The sequence below is a fragment of the Camelus ferus genome, chromosome 1 (genome assembly GCF_009834535.1).
Source record: "Camelus ferus isolate YT-003-E chromosome 1, BCGSAC_Cfer_1.0, whole genome shotgun sequence".
NCBI lineage: Eukaryota > Metazoa > Chordata > Mammalia > Artiodactyla > Camelidae > Camelus > Camelus ferus.
In genome coordinates this window covers 61,650,358-61,676,486 of record NC_045696.1, presented here as the reverse complement: position 1 = coordinate 61,676,486, position 26,129 = coordinate 61,650,358, and the positions used below count along the sequence as shown (strand labels likewise).

Below are 26,129 nucleotides of genomic sequence, written 5' to 3'. Positions count from 1 at the left end.
GGGGTAACTCATGAGTTAGCAGGATTCACTCCTTTCCGCATTCCTCTTCACTTTCCCTCAGAACAAGGACTGTGCCTGGTGTTCAGTTACCTCATAAATAAACTCAGGGCCCAGCTATTGTTCTCTGAACTTTTCCATGGAAGGGTCCTGTTCACCTGCCAGAGGCTCCAGGCATGATCCCAGGGCACCCAGAGAGGACCCTGCCGCAGGCCCACTCCGGCCACAGCAGCAATGCAAGCCACGACAGGCCAGTGCTCCTGTCTCAGATTCCCCAGCCAGGCTCTGAAAGACTTGTCCTTGGGGAACCCTCAGGGCACTGACTTGCATCCAGAGGATATGCTCTTGGAGTTTTTTTTGGCTGACGGGTAGCGCTGAATCACCACCCTTTCTCACCAGCTCCATGGATGTCACCAAGGGAAGGGCACTGAAAAATAATCTAAGTGAAACTACCAAAAAACATTAAAGAAAGAAAAAACACCGCTGTGTTAGGCTTAAAAAAATATTTATAAGACATGTTTTTAAATTTTCACAGAATATCACTTAATAAATATTTTACCAGGATGATGAGGATACATCACAATGATGGAGGAAGCACAGGGGACAACTGAAGGATGGAAACTTTTAACAATTTAATTTAAACCTGAATTCATCAGACTTGCCCTTGGCATCAGGCCTTGAAATCTGGCAGAGAAAGTGTCCTGACCCACCCAGCCCAGGTGTCTAGTGTGGGCACATAGCCAGGTCAGTATACGGAGGACCAGTGGCAGCGGCTCTTGATTACCTGAAGCAGAGGCTTCCTGAAAGTGAGGAAGATGATGGTGCAGGCCACCAGCAGGGTGAGGCAGCTAGGAAGAATGAGCACAAGGTACAGCAGGCCCATGTCCACCCGCTCCCACTTACAGTCCTGAGGAATGCCCCCAGGCAGCTCTGTCAGGTGAATGACCCTGGAGGAGAGGTTGCAAGTGACCATGGCTGAGTCGGCGACAGTGTGCAGGCGCTGCAGGGCCGCCCAGCCCTCCACCCCACAGCAGTCATAAGGATTCTGACTGAGGTAGACAGTCCGCAGACTTCTTGTGAGCTGCTCAGACACAGCCCTCTGCGGAAGGGCTGTGAGCAAGTTTCTGCGGAGATCCAGGGTCTGCAGGGCCAGGCTGCCCCGCAACGTTGGGAAACTGGTCAAGGCATTTCCCGACAGATCCAAGTCCCTCAGACTCCCAAACCCAGAGAAGTCCAACTCTGTGAGGCTGGAACCGAGGCCCACATCCCTGAGAGACAGGACCTGTAACGTGGGGGCAGTGTCCCAGAGAGGAGCGATGCTCCCGTTCAGAACCCTCCAGTTGCCAGACAGGTCTAGGTGGGTGAGGGCGGTCCCCTGGAATGAGCAGTCTTGTAGTGCCCCCAGCCCACAGCCCTCCAGGGACAGGCTCCTCAAAGATGCCATGTTTCTGAAATCCACACAGGCAGGGCCGCCCCCGGGGTCTAAGCCCGCCGGCTGGGGACAAAGTGAGATCTGATTGTGGCTCATGTCAATTGTAGTGAGGTTACTGGCATCAGCAAAAAGGCCTGTGGGGACACCCAGGAGCTGGTTGGAGCTCAGATTGAAGGACCGGAGGCTCCTCAGGCAGCCGGGGAGCCCCGGAGCCAAGTGTAGCTCCGACAGCTGGTTCTGGCTCAGGTCCAGCTCTGTGAGTGCTCCTGGCGGCTCATGCTCCCGAATGTGGAGCGTCATCAGGCAATTCTGGTTGAGGTTCAGGTGGGAGAGGGAAGGCATTTTCTTTAGGAAGCCCTCAGGCAGGTACTGGAACTGGTTCTGGCTCATATCCAGGAAGCGGAGATCTGAGAGGTTACTGGAAGCAAACTCTTCCCAGAGGCTGACGGTGGTGATGTTGGTCACGTTGCCGTCCACAAGGAGGAACTGGGCCACCATCTCCTGCCTCGACGAGGTGTTGTACAGGTCCCTGTAGAAGCCCATGTTGTTGTCCCGCAGCAGGAGGGTGTGCAGCTTGCCGCACTGGGGCAGGAGGGGGAAAAACAGCAGCTGATTATGAGAGAGGTCCAGCGTCTCCAGCTCAAAGGCAGCCTCTCCCCCCGATGCCAGGAACCACTCCAGGGCATTGTAGCTGACGTTGAGGAACTGGAGCTGTGTGAGACCGAAGTCCACAATGCAAGGGAGGTTATTATAGGCCAGGTTGAGGTGCCTCAGCTCCGTCAAGCTGTCGAAAGCACCACCCTCAATCTCAAAGATGTAGTTCCTCTGCAGATCCAGCTCCCTGAGGCGCCCCAGGCCCTCAAACACGGAGTCGTCAAGCCTCATGATGGTGTTCCTTGCCAGGGACACAGACTCCAGAGAAGAGAGGTTCTGGAGCATGAGGGCCACCATGTCTTCTGTCAGGGAGTTCCCCGACAAGTCCAGCCTCCGCAGAGCCCGCGGGCCGCGGAGAGCAGCTGCGGCCTCCTGGTAGCTCTCCGAGAGGGAGTTGTCGGGCAGCGCTAGGCTGCGCAGGTGCACCTGCTCCTGGAAGGCGGCGCGGCTGATGTGCTCCAGGTGGCAGCTGTGAAAACTGAGGCTCTCCAGGAGAGGGTAACGCTGCAGGGAGCGGTTCCACAGGGTCTTGAGAGGGTTGGCATCCAGGATGAGCGTCTGGGAGTAGGGCGGGAGATTGCTGGGCACTGAGGCAAGGTTCTGCCCTCGACAGTCAGCGACTCCATCCAGCTAGGGCCAGAAACACATTGGTCAGCAGGGAGGGGGGCCTCTGAGGCAGAGGTTATGCACAGAAACTTAGTTCCTCATCAGACTTTTCCTGCAACCGTTGGGAGGGCTCTAGAGCCTCACTGAATGCTCCAGGCCTCACTCAGAATACACAGCGTGTTCGGAAAGATCTGAGCACCTGTCCATGGGGTGCTGAGTGTTGACCATTGTACTTGCAGTTTGGTTTTAACTACAGGGGGAGACTGAGGACCAGGTCTCTACCTGGGTTTGAATTCCACCTCTGCGTGACCTTGGGCAAATAATTTAGCCTAAATCTGGTTATTTTGCCTGAAAAATGAAAATTAAGAGAGTCCCTACTTCAGAGGACTGTAGTGAAATTAGGAAAGAGGCTGCACAGTGCCTGGCACACGGTGACCGTTCATGCAGACGGTCGCTATTGCAGTGTTATCGCCATTGTCCTAACACCTGTGTGTTTAGCAGGGATGCTGAGAACCAGCGGCGCTGTGGCATCTTCATTTCACCTAAAGGAATTCTGCCGGGGAGGCTCCACCATATTTTGGATTGATAAATATTACAGCTCGAAAGGACCTGATCGCTCATTACTACCCTGAATTTTACAGAGAAGTAAAGTGAGGTCTAGAGAAGACAAGTGAAGAGCCAATGACAGAGCTGGGACCGGAGCCCAGAGCTCTTATTGCCCAATTCAGTGCTTTTCCTGAATGCCATTCTGCTACGATTGTGTGGTGTAAGGAGGCAGGAAGGATGGGTCTGGTCTCACTGCAGAAATCAAATAAGCCTCAGGATATTTTAACTCAGCCCAGTTTTTACAAGATTGGCAAAAACAACCAGCCACCTGATATTCCTTTGGTGTCCAGGAAAAGGGTTTTAAGTGATAAGACAGAAGAGCCAATGGCATACCTTTCCACAGACTGCTCAGCAGGACAAGGTCAGTGTTTGCCTAAAATTGTGGGCCCAATCCCAGGGGGCAAATGGAGTAGTGGGACAGGGGAGAAAATCCTGAGAGAGAGAGGAAGAAGTACAGCTTTGGAGAGATGACAGACTCAAGCCTGCAACTTATTAGCTTTGGACTCTGGGCAAAAAATTAACCTCTTGGAACCCCCAGTTCTTTATCTGATTATTGAAATAAATCTTCTCATAATTAAAAATTGATACATTATCGAAATACAGAAAATTAAACTATTCGGTAACCTCAGCCTCTCCTTCAAAGAAATGCTATCGTTTTGTTATATCTCTTCTGGACTCTTTCCTGTTATCTACCTTAAAATTTTTTTTAAATCAGATTGCACTCTACAAACTGTTCAGTAATCTACTCTTCCCCATTCCCCATTAATAACATGTGATAGACATACTGACTTGTCAATAAAATTAAATTTGGTCACATTCTTTTTAGCAACTGTATGTTAGTTCATTGCATGAACAGCAGAGTGGTTAAGAGCAAGATCTCTAGGGTCAGCCTATCTTGATTCTGCTTTCTATCAAATGGGTGACCTTGGACTGGTACCTAACCTGTAGCGACCTTCATTACTGCACCTGTAAAATGGAAGTTATACTTGTAATTTTCTCACAGGTTTTCTTTTGAGGATTCAGTGTGATTGTTTATGTAAGACACTTAACATAGAATCTGCCACGTAAATGCTTACTAAATGTTAGCTATAATGATTATTAGCATGCTCTAATTAATTAATCTCCCATTGTTGAGCATTTGAGTTATTTCTAATTTACAGATGAATGTTAGAATGAATTTGTCTAGCTCCTTCTAGACCTCCTCTTACCCCCTCAGAAAAATCTTTGGTGTTTTGATTGGGATCCTATTACAATCATGGAGTAATCTGGGGATGGACTGATATCTTTACAAAACTGAATCTACCCATGCAGGAACAAGATGTATATCCTTACTTGAGTAAGTGTTGGTCTTCCCCCGGCAGGGACTCTCTGGACAATGTTGTGGTTAGGGGCTTTCCTCAAGCTACATAAAACCCTTTTTCACCAGAGTTGCTGCAGTTGAGGGTAGGAGGGGACACATCTCTGCAATTCCTGCAGCCCCACTGAAGTACTGCAGAAAGACCATATGGCCGTCAGGGCCCGAGAAAGCTTACCACATCCACTTCATGATAACACCGCATGACTGATTCAAGGGGGGCTTTGGAGGGTACCTGGACCTTCAAACTCTCAACCCTCAGTTCAAAAGAGCACAGGAAATCTGCTCTGATCTCACTGGTAGCCAAGGCCCTACTCCTGCCCATCGGGCTGCAGAGGATCAGGCAGGGAGTCTAGCCTGAACCTCTAAAGATGCCAAAGTACTCCAGCTTTACTCCCTCCTCTTCCTCTGCCTGGTGACTCCTGAATTAGCCACTGTGAAGTTAACCTTTCATTGCCTCTGTGAATGAATAATAGAAGTCTGTGTAGCAGAGACTAGCAACAATAATAACAACGGATAAAACACACAGCACTTACTGCATACAAGGCCCTGTCCTGAGTGCTTTACCTACATTAACTCACTGTATCATCATAAAAGCCCAGTGTTATGGTATTATTGGTTGGTACTATTATTACCTACATATTTTACAGACGAGGAAATTGAGGCACAGACTGGTCCAATGTCACCAGCTAGTAGGTGGTGGGGCTGGGGTTTAAAGTTGATCTGGTTTATACTGTACACCCTCTACCCCACATTGGAGTCTACTTAGCATGGCAGTTAGAGGTTACTAAAAGTGGTTAAGAACCATGATCACCTGGGTTTTTAAGATTCATCAGCCTTAAGAACACATTTTTGAATGTAAGTATTGACCCTGACATCCAATTTGTCTTCCCAGTGTCTAGTATCTAATAGGACTCAAGGAACAGTCATTAAATGTGTGTTTCTCAGCAGACTTTTGATGCCACTGAGCTATAGATAAAGGAGAAAATTTTGACAGAATGTTCAGTTGTTATGAGCCAAGTCTGCTTCCACATATGGGCTGAAGCCCTGGTGAGGGTGAACGGTAAAACTCAGGTGTCTCTCCCTGGATGGTCACAGGCCTGAGTGAGCTCAGGGATGTTGCTCTGTGGTGCAGCATGGACAGTGTGCCCTTCAGAACAGCTGGGTAAGCATTTGCTATCGGCTCACACACAGACTCTGAGGGAGGGCTTTTCCAACCTTAATATTCCGCACCCAGAGATTCCAAGACCATTAGTGGAGCTCCATCAGCCAGATACTTAACAAGGTGTTCTTGTTCCAGGTAGCTGGCCTCAGCCCATCTCTGGGGTCATCTATCTTTAGCAGGTATGAAACAGGTGGGGCAGGGCCTTTCCCAGGCATCATCTCTTTTGATCAAAGAGCAAGTTGCACATGGCATCATGCTAAGTGGGTACAGAGTGATCCAGACATTCATTCCCTCCCCTCTTTGGTTGACAATCCATCAACTTTCCAAATGGACCCAGCCTCGTCAGGACAGGTGTGACAGACAACTGGGAATTCCCAGGAAAACTCACCAACTTGCAGCCCCCTTGGGAAGCTGCTGTGACCCTTCCACTTCGGTTCCTCCATTCCACCATCAAGAAGTGAAAACCCAGGCAGAGCCAGAGGGGCAATAACTCCATCTCAAGTACAGCACTGTGGACAGAGGGCAAGGAAGACACAGGTAAGAGAAGGACATCCCAGAGGGCTGCCCTGCACTCCCAGTAGAAAAAGCCAGTTCTCTGTTATGTCCGGTTTTGGCGGCCCACAGCTACAGGGAGGTGGAAACCCGTAGAAGATTCAAATACCTCAAGTTAGCCAACACTGTCAACCTTTCACTGCAGCTGTCAACAAGAATTCATTTTCATTTTGCCTCTGCCATTTGATGAGCAGGTGGCTGAACCTGAAACTCCTGGGTCCAGCAACAGAAGAGAAAAGCAAATGATTTGAGGAACCAGGTCTCAGGTCACCTAGAGTTTGCCATGTTTCATAGTTCTGTTAAAATGTTCCTCTCAAAGCTCACATCTGCCCAATGCATTGCCTGAGCTCAATAATATTTGCTGAGTGAATGAATGAGACAATGAATGATGAACTGGAATTGAATTATTAATTGTAGCCTCTGGTCTCAGAGAGTTAATAGCTGTTGTGCTGGCATGAGTCTTTTAGAAAAGAGTAGACCTCGTTGATTAACTCATTTGAATACAGCCCTTTAAAAAAAGGATTTTGGTATTTCCCACTGAGGAAAAAATGAAAAAGTAATCTTCAGATATAACAAAGATTATTGATGAAGTGTGGTTACTGGCTCTTTTACTTGGCCGGTGAGCACAGAACAGGAGTCATGAGAAGGCTTAAAATGATACATATACCAATAGAATTTTAGAACTAAAAGGAAGCATAATGGAAATGTAGTATACCCTCCACCATCACATTTTTCCAGGGCCAAGGTACATAGGCCCAAGGATAGGCCTTATTCAAGGTTCCAGACTGACTTGGTGGCGGGGCTGTCAGAAGCTCCAGGTCCCCCTCCCCGAGCTCCAGGATGAGTAACCATTTCTCTCCCTGCAGGTGCTGCTGAGTTGACTGCCCCCTTGTTGGGAGAGTTCACAGACCAGTGGCAACCCCAGCTCTGCAGTGCTTAGAATTAGAGGCACGTGCCCAGCACCAGCATTTCACCTGCCCCGTCCTCTCCTTGACATCCCCACGGGAAGGGACACCGAGTCTGCTCTCGAGTCTTCTCTGGGGCCAGCAGGACCAGCAGTAACACGCACCCCCTCATCTATTCCATGGGACCCACAGACCTTTCTGCCTGACACATCTAGCCATCTTGGGCCCCTTCCTCTTTCCTTTTCTTCGAATGAGTTTACACATCTCTAAGGCTAATTTTAACTTTCTGGTCAGATTTGAATACTCACCAGTGAAAACAGACTAACAGAAAAAGCTAAGTGAAACCAGGTAAGTCAACTTTAACCTTCGCTTCAGGTCAGGCCAGTTCTCCTTACCACAGAGGGAACCTCCAATTCAGGATTCATCAGTGTTTGCCAGACAGTGGGAGTCTGCTTCCCAGGCCCTCCTTCCGTTCCTGCACCTGTGCAGGAATTATTACCTCATGGCATGTACAGGGCCCAGATGGCAAAAACAGAGGCATATGGGCTCCTGTCCTCAGTCTCCTCCCAACACACACACACACACACGCACAAAGCGTGATCACTGCCTTCCTTGAGATAAGGTTGCCAGACTTAGCAAGTTACAAGATGCCATTCGAAAGTCGGATAAACAACAAATAACTTTTTAGGGTAAATATGTCTCATGCAATATTTGGAACATACACTAAAAAAATTCATTGTCTGACATTGAAATTTCACTGAGTGCCCTGTATTTTATTGAGAAGAGACAGGAAAAGAGGAGGGTATAGCTCAAGTGGAAGAGTGCATGCTTAGCATGCATGAGGTCCTGGGAGCAATCCCCAGTGCCTCCTCTAAGAATAGATAAGTAAATAAACCTAACTACCTCCCCCAGCCAAAAAAAAGAAAAAAAAAAAAAAAAAAAAGAGAGAGAGAGAGCGAGAAATAGAAGAGATGGAAGATGTGAACCATGGACTTACTCCTTTAGTCCCTCATCCCCTTTGTCAGGCTTGGGACGGTACATGCTGCTGTGACACCGGAATAGCCAGCCCTGTGTACTGATACTGAGTCTAGATGTGTTCAGGGCAAGAGTGTAGTTTTTTCAGGGAGAATGTAACTCTTTAGACTGGTATGCTAGATAGACCTGGCGTCAGTTATGCCCAGAGTGTAATTTTAATTTCTGGATCAGCAAAAAAATTTTTGCAAATTTAAAGCATATTTTCTCCTAAACTCAGCCAACCGGCCCAGAAAGACTCTTGCTGTGCCCTCTGGGTGACCCCATCTCCCATGAGGCAGTGTGGGAAGATTATGGGATTTGGAACCAGACAGACCAGGATTTGAATTCTGGCTCCAGGATTTGTTATTTGTCCTTGAGCAATTCACGTAAAATCTCCGAGACTCAGATAATCCTTATATAAAATGGAGATAACAATAACTACTCAGAATTTTCATGAAAATCAAATAGTATATATAAAAGTGCTTCATTAACTATAAAGGTAGTTAATAACATAATTGTTACTCATGAATTCCAAACACCAATGGGCTGGTTAAGTCATCGTTTACTCTAATGTGTAACCTCCAAGGTAATTCAACAGCTACATAAAGAAGGGGAAAAATCGAATTTGGCTGAAAGAATGAATATATCATTATACAGAGTAAATGTGTGAAAGTTATGTGGGAAGGTTGAATTAAAAATTCTACATTAATAAATTCCAGAATAAACTTCTGTTATTTGGACAGAAAGAAAAGGACTAATCCCAGTAACAGATGACTATGCTGGTTGAGAGCCGTTTGCCCTCAGACCCATGGTTTACCCTTCCCCTACCCTGCTCTGGATCACAGCGGGCTGATGGCTGAAGGCTCTGGGTGTCAGCTGGCCTCCAGCTGGTTTGGTCAATGGGAGGCACTAGTGGGAGGTTAGTTAAAAGGTAGAAGGAGAAAATCCATGATATTTCTCTTCCTCTCTCTCTGCCTAAGGAGAGGCCCTTGAGCTTCTTCTGGTGACTCCGAAGCTCTAGTAACATCCTCCCTCTGTCCTCCCCAAGGCCTAGGGGAGGGGGCAGCTTTCTGAAGTTGCTAATCTCTGGGTTAATGGTCTGTTCTCTGGTTGGCTTCTCAGCCTCTTCCATCATGTGTAGCCAACTTTCTGCTTTAAATTTCCTCTGTTTTAAATAATCTATGTGTTTCTGTTTCCTATTTGGAGCCTGACTAATATAATGATGTAAGTGAGAATGGTTTTGGAGCAATACTAAACCAAAAGGTATGGTGTGTAATGGCTCTGAAAAGCAATAAAAGACTTTCAAAATAGTAACCGTTTAGGTTGAGAAACACTCTTTGTGGAGCATTAGCTGCAGAAACCTTCCTCAGAGCCACAGCACAGCGAAGAGTACAAGACAGACAGTTGGGATGCCAGATCTCACTGGAAAATCCCATGACACCTCTCCTGTGTGCTCGGGACTGCTTCTCTCCACCCACACTTAACCTCAGTTGGGTGAGGACCACTCCACAGTGTCTCCAGCTGTATGAGAGCGTCTATGCTTGAGTGTGCTTTTAAAAAAGTAACTGTCCCACTTTACTCCTATCTGTCTGATATCTTCTGAAAAACATCAATTTTTTAAGCCGAATGTTGCTCATCTTAGATACATTTTTGCTGGAGAAAGGGAAGTGAATGAAGAACAACTATGACAGGGGGCACACATGACAGCATGACATTAACAATTTAAATGAGGTAACCTGGAACCTCCTCTCATTATAATTAAAAGGGTTTGCATCAATGGTGCCCATTTCATAGGCTGAGAACCACTGTGGGAGCCACAGAGTTAATACAAAGGAACTACAAATCAACCCATGTTCCAAGTAGGATGTGAATCAGTGTTATGTCTCTTCCTGGTCTGGGTGACCACTGGGGGAATATCCTATATAAGACCTGAGATCCTGACACGGGAAGCAGATGGCATTAACAGAATCTGCTTGTATCTGTTCTTAAACCAGATGGCAAAGTTAAAGAATTCTTTCCAAGTGCAGAAGCAGAAAATGGTAAATTCCATTCTCTCTTATATAGGGTCTACAAAGCCTATATTCTTTGAGTCAGTTAACGAATTCTACAGTGTCCCTCTATCTTTTACCCTGTTATAGCTATCATGGTTATGACTCAAGCCAGAGACCGTGAGCTTTGAATTAGCGAAAAGCTTTGAAGGGACAAGACCCCACTGACCCTGGTGCAGGAGCCAAGATTCTATACTGTGTCTGTAACACACCTGACTTGGAAATATCAAGATTATAAATCCAACCTCATGTTAAAGCAAACTCCTCTTGCTGTTGCATTTATATTTTTTTCTTTATCTTCTAACTATTCTGTTTGTGTCATCACAGAATGTCCATCCTGGTTCCTCTCTAAGAAGTCCTTGAAATATTAGGACCTCAAGTGCTTGATGGCATCCTCTACATAACCATTCATCTTGATATTATGCTTTCTAACTGGTTATCATGGAAACGTGTGATTCAACCCCACATCCATCCCTTGTTTGTAAAGAGTGTTCCTTTTTCAGTCAGAGAGGCAATATGGCTTTTTGTCTGGCTTTTCTCTCTCCAGATCTGGTCATAATAAATAAGTGGTGAAATCAAATTCATTTCATAAAAATAGCTGACTATATTCTGAAATAAGAGAACACTGACAGCGAGGAAGAAGAATGCATATCAGCTACAAAAAAAAATCCTCTTTGTTTCAGAAACTATGCTTATTTGCTTTTTCCATTTCCACAAAATAATAGGGAGAAGCCCTTGCTTCACTGAGCCAAGTAAGGGAAAAGAAGGCTGATTGGATGGCCCTGTGGGCTGTGTAAACAATGAAAGGGATGAGAACATTTACTCCTTTTGGAAGGACCATCCTGATCCTGCTGGCAGTGGCTTGACTATAAGGTGCGGCTCAAGTTGTAAACTCAGGATTGCTTAGATGGAAGAAGATGGTCACATGCAGGCCAAGGGGTGGCTCCTGTCCAGTCCAGGACACGTGTGGGTGATACTTGCTTTTGCAATGGACAGGGAAGAAAGGATGAGTGGACCCTTTTGACCTGCTTGTCTCTGCTTCTTGAAGCCCTGAAATTTTCATGTCCCTACCATCAGAATCAGAATAGACTAGGAGTGCAGCAGCGTCCCTGTTTTTGTCAGATCCTCTGCAAACACAAATGTGCACTATTTTCTTTGAAATGGATGTAGATTTTTCTGTATTAATAAACTATAACTTCTTCTTTTAAGGGTTATTAATTCCAAGTAGCTTTCTTGAAATACATAAAAATTAATACGCCATATGTTGTATAATGTCTTCATCAGCTGATAGTAAAAAACACAACCATCAGGTAGGGGCAGATCTCCAGGTATTTCTGTCCATAAAAAGGTCTCCTCATCCTCTAAGTCTGGGAATGCTAAGCAGCAGCTCTAACCTGAGTTTTGGTTTTGCTTTGTTGGTGTTGTTTGATTCATTTTCAGGAGAGGATGCTGGATTTCTAGTATTCAAGGGCACCCTGAGCATCACCCCCTCACTCCCCTCACTCTCTCCACTCTCTCACCTCTCCACCTCCTCCAGCTGCTGCCGCTACTACAGCAGCTGCCTCCAGAGCTGGGATTGCCACCTCCTTGCTAAAGGCGCTATTAGCAAGTGCTAAGAGTGTTAACATACATTAGCACGTAATTGAGAATTTCCTCCTCAAAGTAATCAGATAAGCTGAAAAAGCTTTAAAGAAAGAGGTCTTGAACGAGAGAGTGGGGAACTCTCAGAGATATTTGGTGTTAGAAACAAATATGCATAGACTGGTTGGGGAAGGGGGATGGAGGGGGAGAATCTCTAGAGACAGAGTTTGCACACGTGCGGGACATAAATGGGGGCCGGTGACATCCCTGAGCACACAGGGCACAGGGGCTAGGTAGAGGGCTCCACAGAAAGGGAGTCTGCCTTTGTTTAAAAATGAAAGAGCAAATCCCACCTGGGATCCTGGGAGAAAGGGAAGGTCAGCTGGTCACATACCACAGAGAATGGATAATAAAGACGAGAAACCCGAGTTTTGGCCACTTCAAATACTTCCTACTACCAAGAAGTATTTGAAAGCCTCAGGCAAGCAGCTCTGGTCTCTGATTCTTAGCAAAAAAAAAAAAAAAAGTGATCTCAACTGGCACCAAACGTTCATACTTAGCATCTCCCATGGGGAGACCACCTGCACCCTGAGTCTCCAGGTGTGGTGCCTTGGGAAACCCAGAGTCCCATCTCAGTAGCACCCTTGCCAAAAATGTTTGCCCTGAGCTCAGTCATGAGAAAACAATCATAAAGATCCAGGCTGTAAGATGTCCTACAAAACAACTGACTTGGATTCTTCAAAACAGTCAGTCTTAAAAAAAACAAAGAAAGGCTGGGGAGGGGAGAGGTCTGATAACAAGTAACTAAGAAACATAATAGCCAAGTCCAATGCATGTACCTTGAGTGGATTTTGGATTTTAAAAAAATCTCTGAAAGAAAAATTTGAGGCAATTGGGGAAATTTACATGTGTACTAAATGGTGTGTTTTCAGATGATATTATGTACAGATGATATTACCAGATTATTGCTCATTTTCTTTGCTATGATAATGATGTTGCAGTTATGTAGAAAAATGCCCTTATTCTTAGGACATACATGCTGAAGTATCCAGGCGTGAAGTTTCATGATGTCTACAATTTATGCAGCCTTCTTTCGAATGGCTCAACAAAGAGACAGAGAAAATTGAAGCAAAATATTACCAAATGGCAAATTTAGCTTTGTACTTTCTTTTAACTTTTCTGTAGTTTTGAAATTTTTCAAAATAAAAAAATGGGAAAAATGAAATAAATGTTGGAGGTCCTAAAGGCAGAGGGGAAATTACGGTTAATCTTCTGCCCCCAAATTTCCAGGAATGTACATTTTTCTCAGAAACGTGCTCAGTAAACATTTGTTAAATTTAAAATGCATGACACGTAAAGTTTGAACTATCCTGAAAATTCTAACATTTTGACATTCAAAATGATTTGAATGTCTAGAGTTTCCAGACTGCTTCTCTTACACCTGAAAGGGGCACAGAAGTGTTAGATTGTGTGGCCTGGTTGTGGTTCAGGAAACACAGTTGCTGTCCCTTCCACTGTCCAGGTCAGTTGCTCTGCCCACCACACCCACAGTCCCTCTGGTGGGGCAGCCCGAGGCAGCCCTCATGAGAAGCTCATGACCCCACCACCACCTGCATGTCCACGAAGCTGACAGGATCTTGAGGAAGCACCTGACCTCAAGGGGGGGTCAGTCATTACATGTGGCCAACATCCTATGAGAAGTGTCAATGCAGAGACACAAGGAAGACAATTAGGTAATTTGCAGTGGAAATTGGAGCTAAGAGGCACACAGAGAGAGACAGAGTTGAATTTTTGAGGGATCTTGCCATGAGGAAGCAGAAGTATGAGCTAAATGCTGAGGCACGTAGACAGAAAAGAATAGACAGTCAGCAGAGAGCAGAGACCAGGAAGAATGACAAGAGGCAGACTGTGCAGGCTGGGAGAGAGGATGGAGAGAACGGGATCAAGGCTGCCTCTCCAGGTTTCTGGTGGTTCTTTCCCCAGCCAGGTCCATTTCCAAGCTCCACAGTTTTTCATAATAGCACCTCACCACCATCACCACCCCAGAGGATGGCCCAAATGTTGCATCTTAGCAACAAAAAGAACCTAACTAAAACACAACTTGTGCTCTTTAATAAGCTTAAACAAAAGACAAAACTGAACGTAGTATTTCAAAAAAGCACGTATAAGCTTTATAATGCTACCTGTAAATTACAGAAAGGGGCTGAAGTCTGAATGTAGGAATGTATTTTTCAAAGTGCACCCTACAGGCAAAAATCACAAGGGATGGTAAAACTAAAGAGTAAAAACTTGTTGGGAAACAAGATATTCATATAGTCTTAGAGTATCTTATTAATACAAGTTACTTGTTAATTTTACAAAGGTGAAAATAACAGCTTTATAGTGGAAAAACTGGCAAACACCTCCTTAAGCAAATGATCAAATTACTGTAGGGGCCTTACTGGGGAACTTGGTAAAATCTGAATACAGACAACATTTGAAATAATAGTATTATATCAATGTTAATTTTCCAGATTTTGATCACTGTACTGTGGTTATGGAAGACTGTCCTTGTTCTTAGAAAATATACATTGAATTATTTAGAAGTAAAGGGTGTGATGTCTGCAACATTACTAATGTTCTAATTCCTCCTCATTCTCACCAACACTTGTCATTTTCTGTCATTTTTATTATAGCCGTCCAATTGGGTGTGAAGTGCTATCTTTTTGTTGTTTCAATTTGCATTTTCCTAATGATTAATAATGTTGAGTATTTTTCATGTGTTCATTGACCATTTCTATATTTTCTTTGGAAAAAAGTCCAAATTGTGTACTTTTAAATCCAAAGATTTTTTTTAAATTTTGATTTTGGAATTACATGTAAAAGAAAATGCAGAATAGTTATAAAAGTAAAGAACCAGTTGTATTTTTGGTCAGATTAATAGATTCCTATATTTCATGTAAAAAGAACTTGCAGGTTGAGGATTAGAGCAAAAGAGCATTTAGAATTGAGATGTATGAATTCAGACCTCACGACCTGCTTCACTGGCTTTCTCTCTTAATAATGAATTTGTTAAAATATAGGCAATACAATGACTTTTGAGTGCCCCCCTGCCAAAAAAAAAAAATTGTCTTATATCCTGCAGGTAGGAGAGAATGAACTGGCACACTTTTTCTAAAGGATGATTTAACATGATTTATCAAAGACCCTAAAAACAGATTATGTTATTCAACAATTCTACTTCTAGGAATTTATCCTAAGGGATGACAATGTATGTAAAAATATTTTTATAGAAATATTCATTGTGGGGGGAGGGTATAGCTCAAGCGGTAGAGCGTATTCTTAACGAGGTCCTGGGTTCAATCCCCAGTACCTCCTCTAAAAATAAACAAACAAATAAACCTAATTACCTCCCCCTGAAAAAAATATTCGTTGCAACATTAGAAATAATAAAAAAGAAGGAAACCACCTAAAAGTCCAACAATGAAAGGATTCGCTAAATACATTATGATACAGCTTACATGATAGGGATAATGTGTGGAAATTAAAATGCTTTGGTAGGAATATATCTGACGTGGAAAGATGTTCATAATGAAATAGTATTAAGAAAAAGAAAAGTACGAAACTATATAGTATGATCTCAAGTCCATTAGAAGAATATGCACCTATCTGCATGGGCATAGAAAATACTTGAAAGGATACACACATATCAGAATTGCAACAGTGGGGAGAGTTGCACCTGATATTTACTTTTTCCATATCTTTATTTTTGCTTCTCTGTATTTTCTAATTTTCCAACAATTAACTTCAATTACAATATTAAGACAAGTTTTAAAAGAATAGAAACAATATATTATTAATTAAAAATTAAAATATATGTCATAATCAGAGCCTAGTAAGTATCACTGAAATAGAGAATTTCTTATAGGTACTTAGAATTGAAATTACTGTGAATGTGCTTAAAAGGATCATGTGGACTCAACAGAAGAAAAAATACCACTGACTAATAATTAAAATAAGTTTTATTACAGACACTACTTTTATTTTTCATAGTCCAGGGGTTTTAGAATTGGGATTCAATGTTCTTAGCTTAGCCCCGGGAAAGGCTGTAAGGGTAAAGGAAGAGCCCAGCATATGGGAACAGATGGAACAGCTTCAAAGCCTGGCTCTGATCTTGGGTACATCACTCAGCTTCTTGGCCTCCGTATCCTCCCCAGTCAAATGGGAATCAGAATGCCTGCGTTGCAACTTATTACTGTGTTAGGACAACTTTTACAAGAAAGTTCAAGAAATAGTTTTTGCCGTCATTACAGCATCCTCATCCTTGGCAGGCTGTCTACCTGCCTGTCCTTAAACACATGCAGGGTGGGAGCTCACTGTTTTGTGAGCAGCTGGTTGTGCTACTGGGGCCCCTTTGCATTTGCTTCTAGGACTTGGATCCCCCTCTAAGCCTGGACAAGTAAGTAAGGAGTTGCATCATCTGAATTTGTTGGAATGCTCCTTGAATGTGTGGGCCTAAGAACTGCTGTGAGAAAGGACAGTACTGTGACACGTGACTCTTACAGCAATTGCACTTTCATTTAAATTTAGTAACTGACCAACCTTCTGAGAAGAACATAGCATTCTGAAGGGACCACCCACCAGTATTTTGGAGGTGAGAACACTCAGGCCAGAGAGATGAAACGACACGGACAAGGTGCCACAGGGAATGCTATGACATGGTTTCCAAGCGCTGGTTTCAAATCCAGATCACTTGTTCCCACTAGAGCCTAGCACACTGGGTCAACCAGGCTCCACAAAGGCTCTCGTGAGGATTCTTCTCTGGGAATGGTTGAGGCTTTGCCTCCACCTGGAGGGAGGCCGGAGGCCACAGCTGCTCTTCTTCCCTTGGGCTTTTCCTATGGTGAGTCCAGGCAGCTAAGGTGTGGAGCACTGCCTGCACACTACCCTGCTGACTTGGTCTCCTCAAGGCTACAAATGAGTCAACCAGCTTCCCCGTGTGGTCAGGGTCAACCCTTTAGAACCAACAGAAGTCAATTCACTCTGTCCTGTCCCATAGCCACAGGCTGCCTCTAGCCACAGGTCTTAAAAAATGCAAATCTGTTCCCACTGGGGTGTTAACACCTTGCTCTTACTAGGCTGGTGGTGTCACCTTTGTAGAGAGAGACCCACATACTCTGTGGATAGGCACCCAGCCAATAATGCATTCGTTTCAAACTTGTCATTTCCGCTCAGTATCACAGGTTTGTTCTCTTTGATCACTTCACTCAGGTGGTGACAATGTGGCTCTGGGTGACAATAATAGCTGCTCTACTGACTTCACAGGGTTGTGTCAAGACAGTGAGAGAATGTGTGTGAAAAGGCTTTGTCAAAAAGGAAATTTTGTGGACTTCGTTAGTAAGATGAGGTAGTGTCAGGTTAAAGAGAAGGCAGACTTGCTCTGTGCAAACAGGGAGCTGGTGTTAAAAGAAAGAAAACAGGAGCTGCAGTCCCTCTCCCTTCCATGTGAGCTGCAGGGTGTGGACCTTGGGACTGTTCAGAGGAGGAGAGACCACCCAGAGTCTGTGGGGGACTACAGACTGAAGGGGTTATAGGTGATAACTGAGGCTTACTGCCCAGAGTGGAAATATGTCACCCCAACCAACCACTGATCCAGGTTCTCCTGAGAAAGAGCACAAGTGAGGAATGAAACAATATGGATTCCTGATGACCGACCAGCTCGATGGGAGAGTATTCAAGCTCACAGACGGCCTTCCAGGCTCTTAATTGTAAATGTTTATTGAATGCTCACGTTGGATAAGCACCATTCCCAGTGCTCTACATGCAATAATCATCACAAAATCCTAGCAAGTGAATGTTATTATCTTCATGTTTCATTTGGTAAATTGAGGCTCAGACCTAGTCTGTGAGTCCAGCAAAACTCAACGTCAATGCCACAAGCCCGATCCACCCTGGGATACTGGCTATCCTTGACTAAATCACACATTATTTCCTCTGTGGGAAAGGCCCTTTTTCTGATCTTGTCCAACTGCCGAACTTCTGTTCATCCTACAAGGTCCAGTACGTGTCACCTCCTCATCACATCCTAATAGTTCAGTTGCACAATAATCCAATAAACCATATAATAAGATACTATATTATAGATAGTTATAACTCCTATGGAAGTTTAAAAATTTTTTATTATTTGATTTTTATGTTTATGAAAAGAAAAGTGAGCAGTTATTAAGTACTATTAGTAATTTAACTTTTCCCCAAATTTTTATTATGAAAAAAATTTAACAAACTGCAAAGTTGAAAAAACTTAACAGTGATCACTGGCATGCCCACCACCTAGAACATATTATTAACATTTTACTATACATGTTTTTACCACATATCTATCTGTCTACCTATCCTTCAATCCATCCTATTCTTTGATGCATTTCAAAACAGATTGCAGCCATCAGTACACCTCCCCCTAAATACTTCAGAATGCATATCAACTGATTTAACTTTCAAAAAAAGTTCCAGAAAAAAATTTAAAGAAGAAAAAAGCTCCTTACTTTTTTAATCTTCTGGGTCAATTTGATTAATTTAACTTCAATTTAATTGAAATTGCAAAATCAGGTATTTTATTTGAAAAAAAAGTTTACGTCTTGTCAGAAGGAAAAAGGATTTGATAATCACTGCCTTAGTGTTCTCAGCTAGAATTAGGAGGAAAGCAGTTCACACTAAATTGTGAATGACTGATACCCTTTTTAATAGGTATTTCTAAAGGTAATGACAAAAAATAACAACATTTTCATGGTTTGGTATCAGGACAGTAAGGGAGATAATTTTGTCCTTTTCAAAATCCTTCAGATTGTACTGGCAAGGTGGGCTACTTGTTCTAAGGCTAATTTTTTTTCTTCTCTCTGAAACTTACTTGAATTCACAGAGAAATGAGAGTAATGTGATTTTTTTTAATCCCCTCCCCTCAAAATAATGATTTTTAGGGAATTTTTGGATAAAGCCAAAACAATTGGATTATAACTTAATGCTATTGGTTGGTAATAATAATAGCAGTTGAGGTTGCAAAGGCTTCTTACAGATACCTGATCTCATTTAATACTTACAACAGTTGTATGTAGTAGGAATTATCTCCACTTTTTATTGTGGTAAAATATACAAATAATTTACCATTTTGACCCTTTTTTGAGTGTACAATTTGGTAACATTAAATACACGCACAGTGTTGTGCAATCTCACCAACCCTCTAGAACTCTATCCTTCTCTAGAACTTTTCCATCATCCCAAAGTGAAATTCTGTACCCATTAAACAATAACTCCCCATTCCTCCCTCCCCACAGCCCCTGGTAACCACTATTCTTTCTTTCTCCATACATTTGCCTGTTCTAGGTCCTTCATATAAGTGGAATCATATAATATCTGTTCTTTTCTGCCTGGCATATTTCATTTAGGATAATGTTTTCAAGGTTCCTCCATGTTATTATAGCATGTGTCACAATTTCATTCCTTTTTATGGTTGAGTAATATTCCATTGTGTGTACAGACCACATTTTGTTTCTTCATTCATCCATCAATGGACATTTGGGTTGTTTCTAAATTTTAGCCATTGTGAATAATGCTGCTATGAACACTGGTATACAAATATCTATGTTAGAATCCGTGCTTATTATCCCCATTTTACAAATAAGAAATCCAAGACTCAAAAAGGCTAAAGTGAATTGCTTAAGTCACATAGCTTGTAGACAGTGAAGCCAAAACTAGAGCTGAGCTCTGGCCCAGGCAGTAGATGCTGGATGTGCACCTGCCTGGGAGGAACACATGTTGGATGAAAGTTCAGCTGGGTTGCACAGGAATGTATTTGTTGGTAAATAGGCATCCCTTGAGACTCCACCCCAGCTCCCTGGCCCCTCTCTTGGAACTCCCAGTCCACAATGATCCAGTAACCAAGGAAGTAACATCTGGCTCAGCAGGGGCCCCCAGGACACTGCTTCTAAAGACAATGTCCATTCTGATTGGTCAGTGCCTGTACCACGTGGTGTCTGACAGTCTGAATACCACCCCTGAGTGTTCAGGGGGCCATGTCTTCTCAGGGGATGAAGTACCCTGTTAATGCCGTAAGATATTCCTATAACAAAGATGAGGGCCTTTAGAGGCTCTGCAAAAAAAGAGCCAGAAAGCCTAGAAAAAACTGGGGATTTAGAAGGAAATAAGAAGACAGTAATATTAAGTAAAATCAAAGCCACAGTTTAGGGACCTGAGGAAGGGCACAGTAACCTAGAAAAAGAGAAAGGCCGTTGGGAGAGTCCCATGAAGAAGTCTCAGGGGGTCAGGCTGGGCAGTGATCGGGAGACCATTAGTACGTCTGAACGTGAAGGAGTGGCCCACGGCCCCTCGCCACAGACACTGCAGGCTGACGGAGAGAGCCCAGCCTTGGCGGAGGGGAGACACTGGAAAGGCAGACAAGGAGTGAAAGCAGGGAAGATCAGGAGGAGCTGGGGTCCAGCCTGCTAGCTAAAATAGAATGACATGAGAACACACTGCATACCCCAAGATGAGCCCCGGCCTGGCACTGTGGGTGCCGTGCTGCCTCAGACCCCTAGGTCCTGCTTAAGAGAACCAGGGTGCAAAGACAGAGCCCCAGTGTTCTCTTGTGAGGAAAAATCCCTTCCCCTTCTTTTCTTTCTCGGAAGGGGCACCAGAAAGTTTCCTGGCGTACACAGCACAGCACCTGACCAAGGCGACCTTGTGGGTTGAGGCTGGAGGTGGGGAGTCCCTGTGTCTTCACAGGGCTTTGTGGCCACGTTTAGCCCATTCCCTGGCACCAGCACTGCTCCCCAGGCCCACCTTGCTGGTGAGGACGACAGGGTTCTACTTCCTCCTTTATGCCCGTTCTTCAGTCTGACATCACATACGCGCTGATGTGAGAAGACATGTGTGGTTTTGTCTCAGCCCCTGACTCCATTCGCTCTGGAAATCAGTTGGTTTTGCCTAGCCATATTCATTTCTCCCTCTGGTAACAGCTCCTCAATTTCCCTTTGAGGAAACCACCCTTTCTTTTATTTCTTCTTATTATTAAAAATTGTTTTTCTTTGTGGTGAAATACACTAACATAAAATTTACCACCTTAACCATGTTTAAGTGTAGAAATTATTAGTGTTAAGTACATTTACATTGTTGTGTAAGCAACATCCTTCCTTTCTTAAAAAGTCCATATTCTTTTGGGTCTGACCTCAACTCCTGGCTCCTAAATGAGGCTTATGAACAAGGCTGGGCCCATCAGAGCCTCCGGATTCCTTAACCACAGTGATGGGTTTATACCTGGTACATCACCAGATGCCAAGCCCATGAGACTCAATCCAAGGATTTTTGCTAGAACTATTAGAAAAGAGGCTTTCTCTTCCTGCTTCAGATGCCAAACTGGTGGGAATTAAGCTTAGAGCAGCAGGTAGCCATCTTTCCCAACAACTCTAGGATCTGCCTGATAATGAAGCCTATGCAGAGGAAAGCAAAGATGAGGAATGGAGATAGATGAATTCCTGGCAATGTTTGAGCACCCAGATCCAGCCATTCCTGGAGCTGTTCCCTATAGGCTTTTTGGTTACTTAAAACAATAAATCCTCTTTTTCTGCTGAAACCAAGTTCAGTTGGGTTTTTGTCATTTGCAACTAAAAGACCCCTAAAATCAAGGTGATAGTTGCTTGTGAAGCTTCTTTGATAAGATCCAAGTATCAATGTCCCTTTGCCCTCTCCTCACTTCTCTGAGCTTTCAGAGATCATCACCTAATCTAGACCAGGAATCCCCACATATTGAACACATGATGTTTGTTTGATGATGAGGTTGAGAAGAATAGTTTGAAGGGAAATGAGTAGAATAAAGCAAAACATTTGTCACTGATGTGCAGATACATTGGTGAGCATCACTGAGCACACAAGCATATCCTAAGAAAGATAATGTTTTTCAGTCATGGGTGAAACCCCACCCTCCCCTAATGTATGCGGTTATTGTGTGGATCTGAACATGATGTGAGGAACATTTAGTTGTCCATCCAAGCGTCTAGCTTACACTTTGTGATGTGGAGATGCACACTGCAGCCAGAACGCAGGTTATAATCAGTACTAGCATCACTCTTCCAAAAGAATCAAGAAAACCAGAGACAGACAGGTCAATGCATTCCTAATACAGGCACTGGGACAAAGATACCAGGAGCCTGCTCTTGGATGATGGGTTTAAGGACTCTGCGGAACCAGGTTTACATGGATTTTCATGAAGTTCCCATGAAGGCACGAATTAGATGAAAGCACCTCCTTTGTGAAACAGGTTTTGGTTTTCATTTAATCTAAAGACAGAAGCTGAGTTTTGTGGGGCTTTCCCCCACCCTCTGGCCCATGATCCTAAATTCCCTCTAGGAACTCTCAGACATATATGTACAAACCTATGGGGTGTGTGAGAAAATAAATCTCAGGGCCACAAAATCCAGTAAACCATCAGCATTCACAGAAGGAGTCAGTGCGGCACAGTCAATAGGTGAAGGGGCACGGGAGATTTCGGAAGGTCAGCTGTATAAACTCTGAATGATTCTACCGTCTAGACTCCTAACAGGCTGTATCCGTTGCTGGGTGAAACCTCCGGTGGGGTCCCTTCACTCCCCCTGGAAGTGCGCCACTCCGGATCAGCTCTATCCAGGGGCTCCACTCTTAGCACCCTGCCTCAGCCTCCTGGAGTCCCAGCCACAGTTGGGCACGTGGTCACCTCTCCTCAGGGGTGCAGTAAGCCTGGTAGCCTGTTCTGAGAGCAGCAGGCAGCCGGCTCTGCTCGGTGCCTCCTTAGTCTGTAAGCTCATGAGTGCAGGGGGATGCATGCTAGACCCGGACAACACCCCCCACCCCACTCCGAATCCAGCCCACATGGAGAGGCTTCCAGGGCTACAGAAGAGCCCTGGACAAGGGGGTCAGAGAGGCCTGAAATCTAGTCTCTAGGCTGTGGGTCCAAGTATAACAGAACCCTAGGGAATCTCCCAAGGAAACACTCTCTATGGGGAGGGGGCTTTGCCTGTCGTCTTCACAGGTCTACCCCCAGCACCTGGATCTCGCCTGCCCATGGACGATACATATGAATATGCGTTGCTGTTACCGAGTCTCAGTGTCTTCATCTATGAAATTGTGGTCCTCAATCCAAGTTGTGGGACAGGAAAGGAGATCCGTAAGTCAGCACGCTGAGTGCTCACAGAGTAGTCTCACTATCTCCAGTCAGCGGCCCAGGGAGGGGGCATTATTGTTCCCATTTCACAGATGAAGAAACTGAGGCTCAGAAATTCTCCCCACAGAGCCAGAATTAAACCCAGGTCTGAATCCGAAGCCCTCGTTTCCACTACACCTTGCGACCTTTTCAGCTCTTCATGCTCCTAGAGGGAGGTATTTCCACCGCCACCCGGAGCCGTGGCCCCCAAACCCAGCCCAGAATTGTTGGAGCTTGGACGCAGCCACCCACAACTTCCCCGTCAGCCCTGAGCAGTGGGCCGCGGACGCTGACCTCCTACCTCGCCACCACGCGGAGCCCGCCCGCCCGCCCCCGGAGGGGCCGCGGCCGCCGCGCGGGGAGGCCGCCCCGCAGGAAATACTCACGGCTCCCGCAGGCCCAGGCGGCTCCGCGGGGCGCATCCTCTCCCGGGGCTCCGGCCTCCTCCTCCTCCTCGAGAGCAGCCGAACGCGGGGCTGGGCTGCCTGCTCTCTCTGGGGCATCAGATTATTTTAGCACTTGCGGAAGGAACTGACGGAAACTGAAGTCACATGGAGAACGAGCTGCTCAGCGACTCAGCACTCACAGAGAGCAGGCATCTTAGAGGGAACTGCCGCCGCGGGTGGGGGGCGAGGGGGCGGGGAGAGGGCGGCGGGCTGGCGGGAAGCGGTGGCCCCAGGACTACCTGCTGGGTTAGCTGCGAAGGAGGTCAGCAGTGCTAACCGAGGATCCCCGGGCTTTCTTGCCTTCGAATTTCTGAGGCGGGTGGTGAGCTTGGGGCGCTTGCCTACGAGCTTTTCTGACCCAGAAACTCTCCTTCAAGGTTATGCCCAAGGGTCAAGCTTGTGGGACTGGGTAGAATACACGTTTTCCGATTGAAAGAGAGTCCATTTTCTGGAAGACTCATCCATTCGGCTAGTCTTTACTAATAATCCCTTTTTATGTGTCCAGCACATCATAAAAAAAAGAAAAAGAAATGGAAATTGCTTTGGGGAGGGCTGTCAGCCTGCTAGGTACTTCTTGAGCGTAGGCTGCATGGATGAACTTTTTGTACCTGATGGGTAGAAAATTCCCTGCGAGCTCTTGCCAAGAATTCAAAAGAATAATTGAATTAATGGTAGCCACTATCCAAGGGGTACCAGCCCCTACGCTAAGAGCTTCCTATGCATTATCTCATAGCTCCTGTTCTCAAAAAGCTTACCATCTAGTGGAGAAGGCAAAATATTTACAGTGTCTGCTGCATGCGGAATGAGTAATGCAAACAAGCACAGCAGGGGAATCAGAGACAGGATCTCCTGTTCTGCTCTTTCCCAACCGATCTGCAGAGCTGAAGTGACCTGGAGGGCTGGCTCGCAGCTCTAGTAGCCTGATGATTTGTGATTCTCTATTGCATTATTATCACTGGCATGTGCATCCTAAGAGAACAGGAACAAGTCCTTCCTGCCCCAAACATCCAGTAAATTGTCTCTGCTCCCTAAAATATTCATTTGTAATGGTAATAATGAGACCACCAATGAAAAAACCAAGTAAAAGTCAAATTATCACAAACCAAGGTTGTCTTTTGGGCTTTTTTCTTCTCATAGTATGCACATTTTCTACCCCCATGCCTTTTGTGTCTACCCATATGTTGATTAGTCCCAAATTGTAATTTCTAGCTCCAACATTCTCTCCTAGGAGAGAAGGGATCCAGAAATATTTTAAACTCTCTGTTGGTCAATGTCCCAGAGTGGCCAAAGCACAATGTGTCCTAAACTGAACTCATCCTTTGGCCTAGCTGGTTTCTCGCCCTGTTTGGCTGTCACTATTTCTGGCATGCCTCCATCAGGGGAGTCCAGCTCTCTCAGACTCCACCCCTCCTATGGAATTGGTTACCTATTCCTGCGGACTCTAACTCAGAAATGTTTCTTGAATCCTAACCTACTCTTCATCCTTGCTGCCACTGCCCTCAGTCTAGACCTTATCAATGCAGGCCTGGATCATTTTAGTAGCTTCCTTAACCTGGGCTCCCTACCTCCAATATAGATTCCACCCAGCGGCCATGGGCAGCTTTCTAAAGTATATATTGGATTATCTTACTCCCTACTTATAGCCCTTTCATGGCTTGTCATTGTCTCTTACCTGGATCAGCAGTTTAAGACCAGGTTCAGCAGGTTCAAGTTTCCTAAGGACTGTCTGGTGGGACTCCTGGCATTCCATCCCAACCTTATCCCAAGCAATTCCACTTTTAAATGTTTTATACATTGAGGTTCTCGATTAAATTTCTTTTGAGAAAGGCAGCTGCTTCCTCTCCAAAGAACTTAGAAAACCAGTGGTCTTGATGGGTGTGCGGAGGCAAGCCGGTTTGTTGGTAAATAACACCAACAGCTCTCCTTCTAGTCTAGCAACAAGCTGGCTCACAGGCAGGACCTAGGACTTCCAGATGACACCAGTGCTGCTGGAAACAATGTTTTTCATGCCGGCAAGGCTGTAACCCTGACTGCACAGCTCAGGATTCTCCAATGTGGTTGGGTGCTCTGGGCCCCCTCCGAACCATGCTGCTCAAGGCAGAGGGGATGAGTGTGCTTCCTCCGGAGCACAACCCACTGTGCATTCAGCCCTGCCCTGGTCAAGCACATCCCTCCACATGATGGTGAGAGTCTGGGGGACCATGTACCTTTTTCTTTGAGCCTGTGCCATTGTTGTGGAGTTTGTGCCCATTCCTGTGCTCAACCATAAATAACAGAGACAAGTTCAGTGTCAAGCAGCACATCTGGTTCTCTGAGGAGATCTGAGGTGAAAGCAAGGAGCTGGGCAGTTCCCAGCTGGAGGAGAAAGTCCAGGTGCCTCATTCAACCTGATCATGTCTCCAGCTTCTTGTCACTGTTCATTCCCAGACTTCAACACGTGGTCCACAAGTGCATTTCATCCCTAAATACAGAGCAAATGCTCCCCACTCTGTGCTCCCTCTGTCAGAGGGTTCCCTTGCTTGGAATGGCCTCTCAGCTGTCCACCATGCCCTCCCCATCTCGAAGG

General features: G+C 45.1%; 1 protein-coding gene across 2 annotated transcripts; it reads right to left on the bottom strand.

Annotated features, from left to right (window-relative positions):
• Positions 1-485: 485 nt before the first annotated feature.
• NRROS (negative regulator of reactive oxygen species) lies at positions 486-23,660 on the bottom strand. 2 transcript variants are annotated; one of them, XM_032481401.1, is made up of 3 exons: positions 23,504-23,660; positions 6,203-6,323; positions 486-2,713 (listed from the first exon to the last, which is right to left on the bottom strand). In XM_032481401.1, exons 2-3 carry the CDS (start codon positions 6,308-6,310, stop codon positions 743-745), a joined length of 2,079 nt encoding a protein of 692 aa, XP_032337292.1. In that variant the 5' UTR covers positions 6,311-6,323; positions 23,504-23,660; the 3' UTR covers positions 486-742. The 2 variants fall into 2 exon arrangements, with proteins under 2 accessions (XP_032337292.1, XP_006195534.2); XM_006195472.3 differs by having other exon boundaries at positions 23,419-23,562.
• Between the last annotated feature and the right edge of the window lie 2,469 nt (positions 23,661-26,129).

What these genes read in the sequence shown, in the direction of transcription:
- NRROS (XM_032481401.1), bottom strand. Translation starts at nt 6,310, where the DNA reads ATGGAGTTATTGCCCCTCTGGCTCTGCCTGGGTTTTCACTTCTTGATG. An exon ending in CCCAAGGGGGCTGCAAGTTG is followed by an intron (nt 2,714 to 6,202) that starts GTGAGTTTTCCT and finishes TTCTGGCCCTAG; the next exon opens with CTGGATGGAGTCGCTGACTG.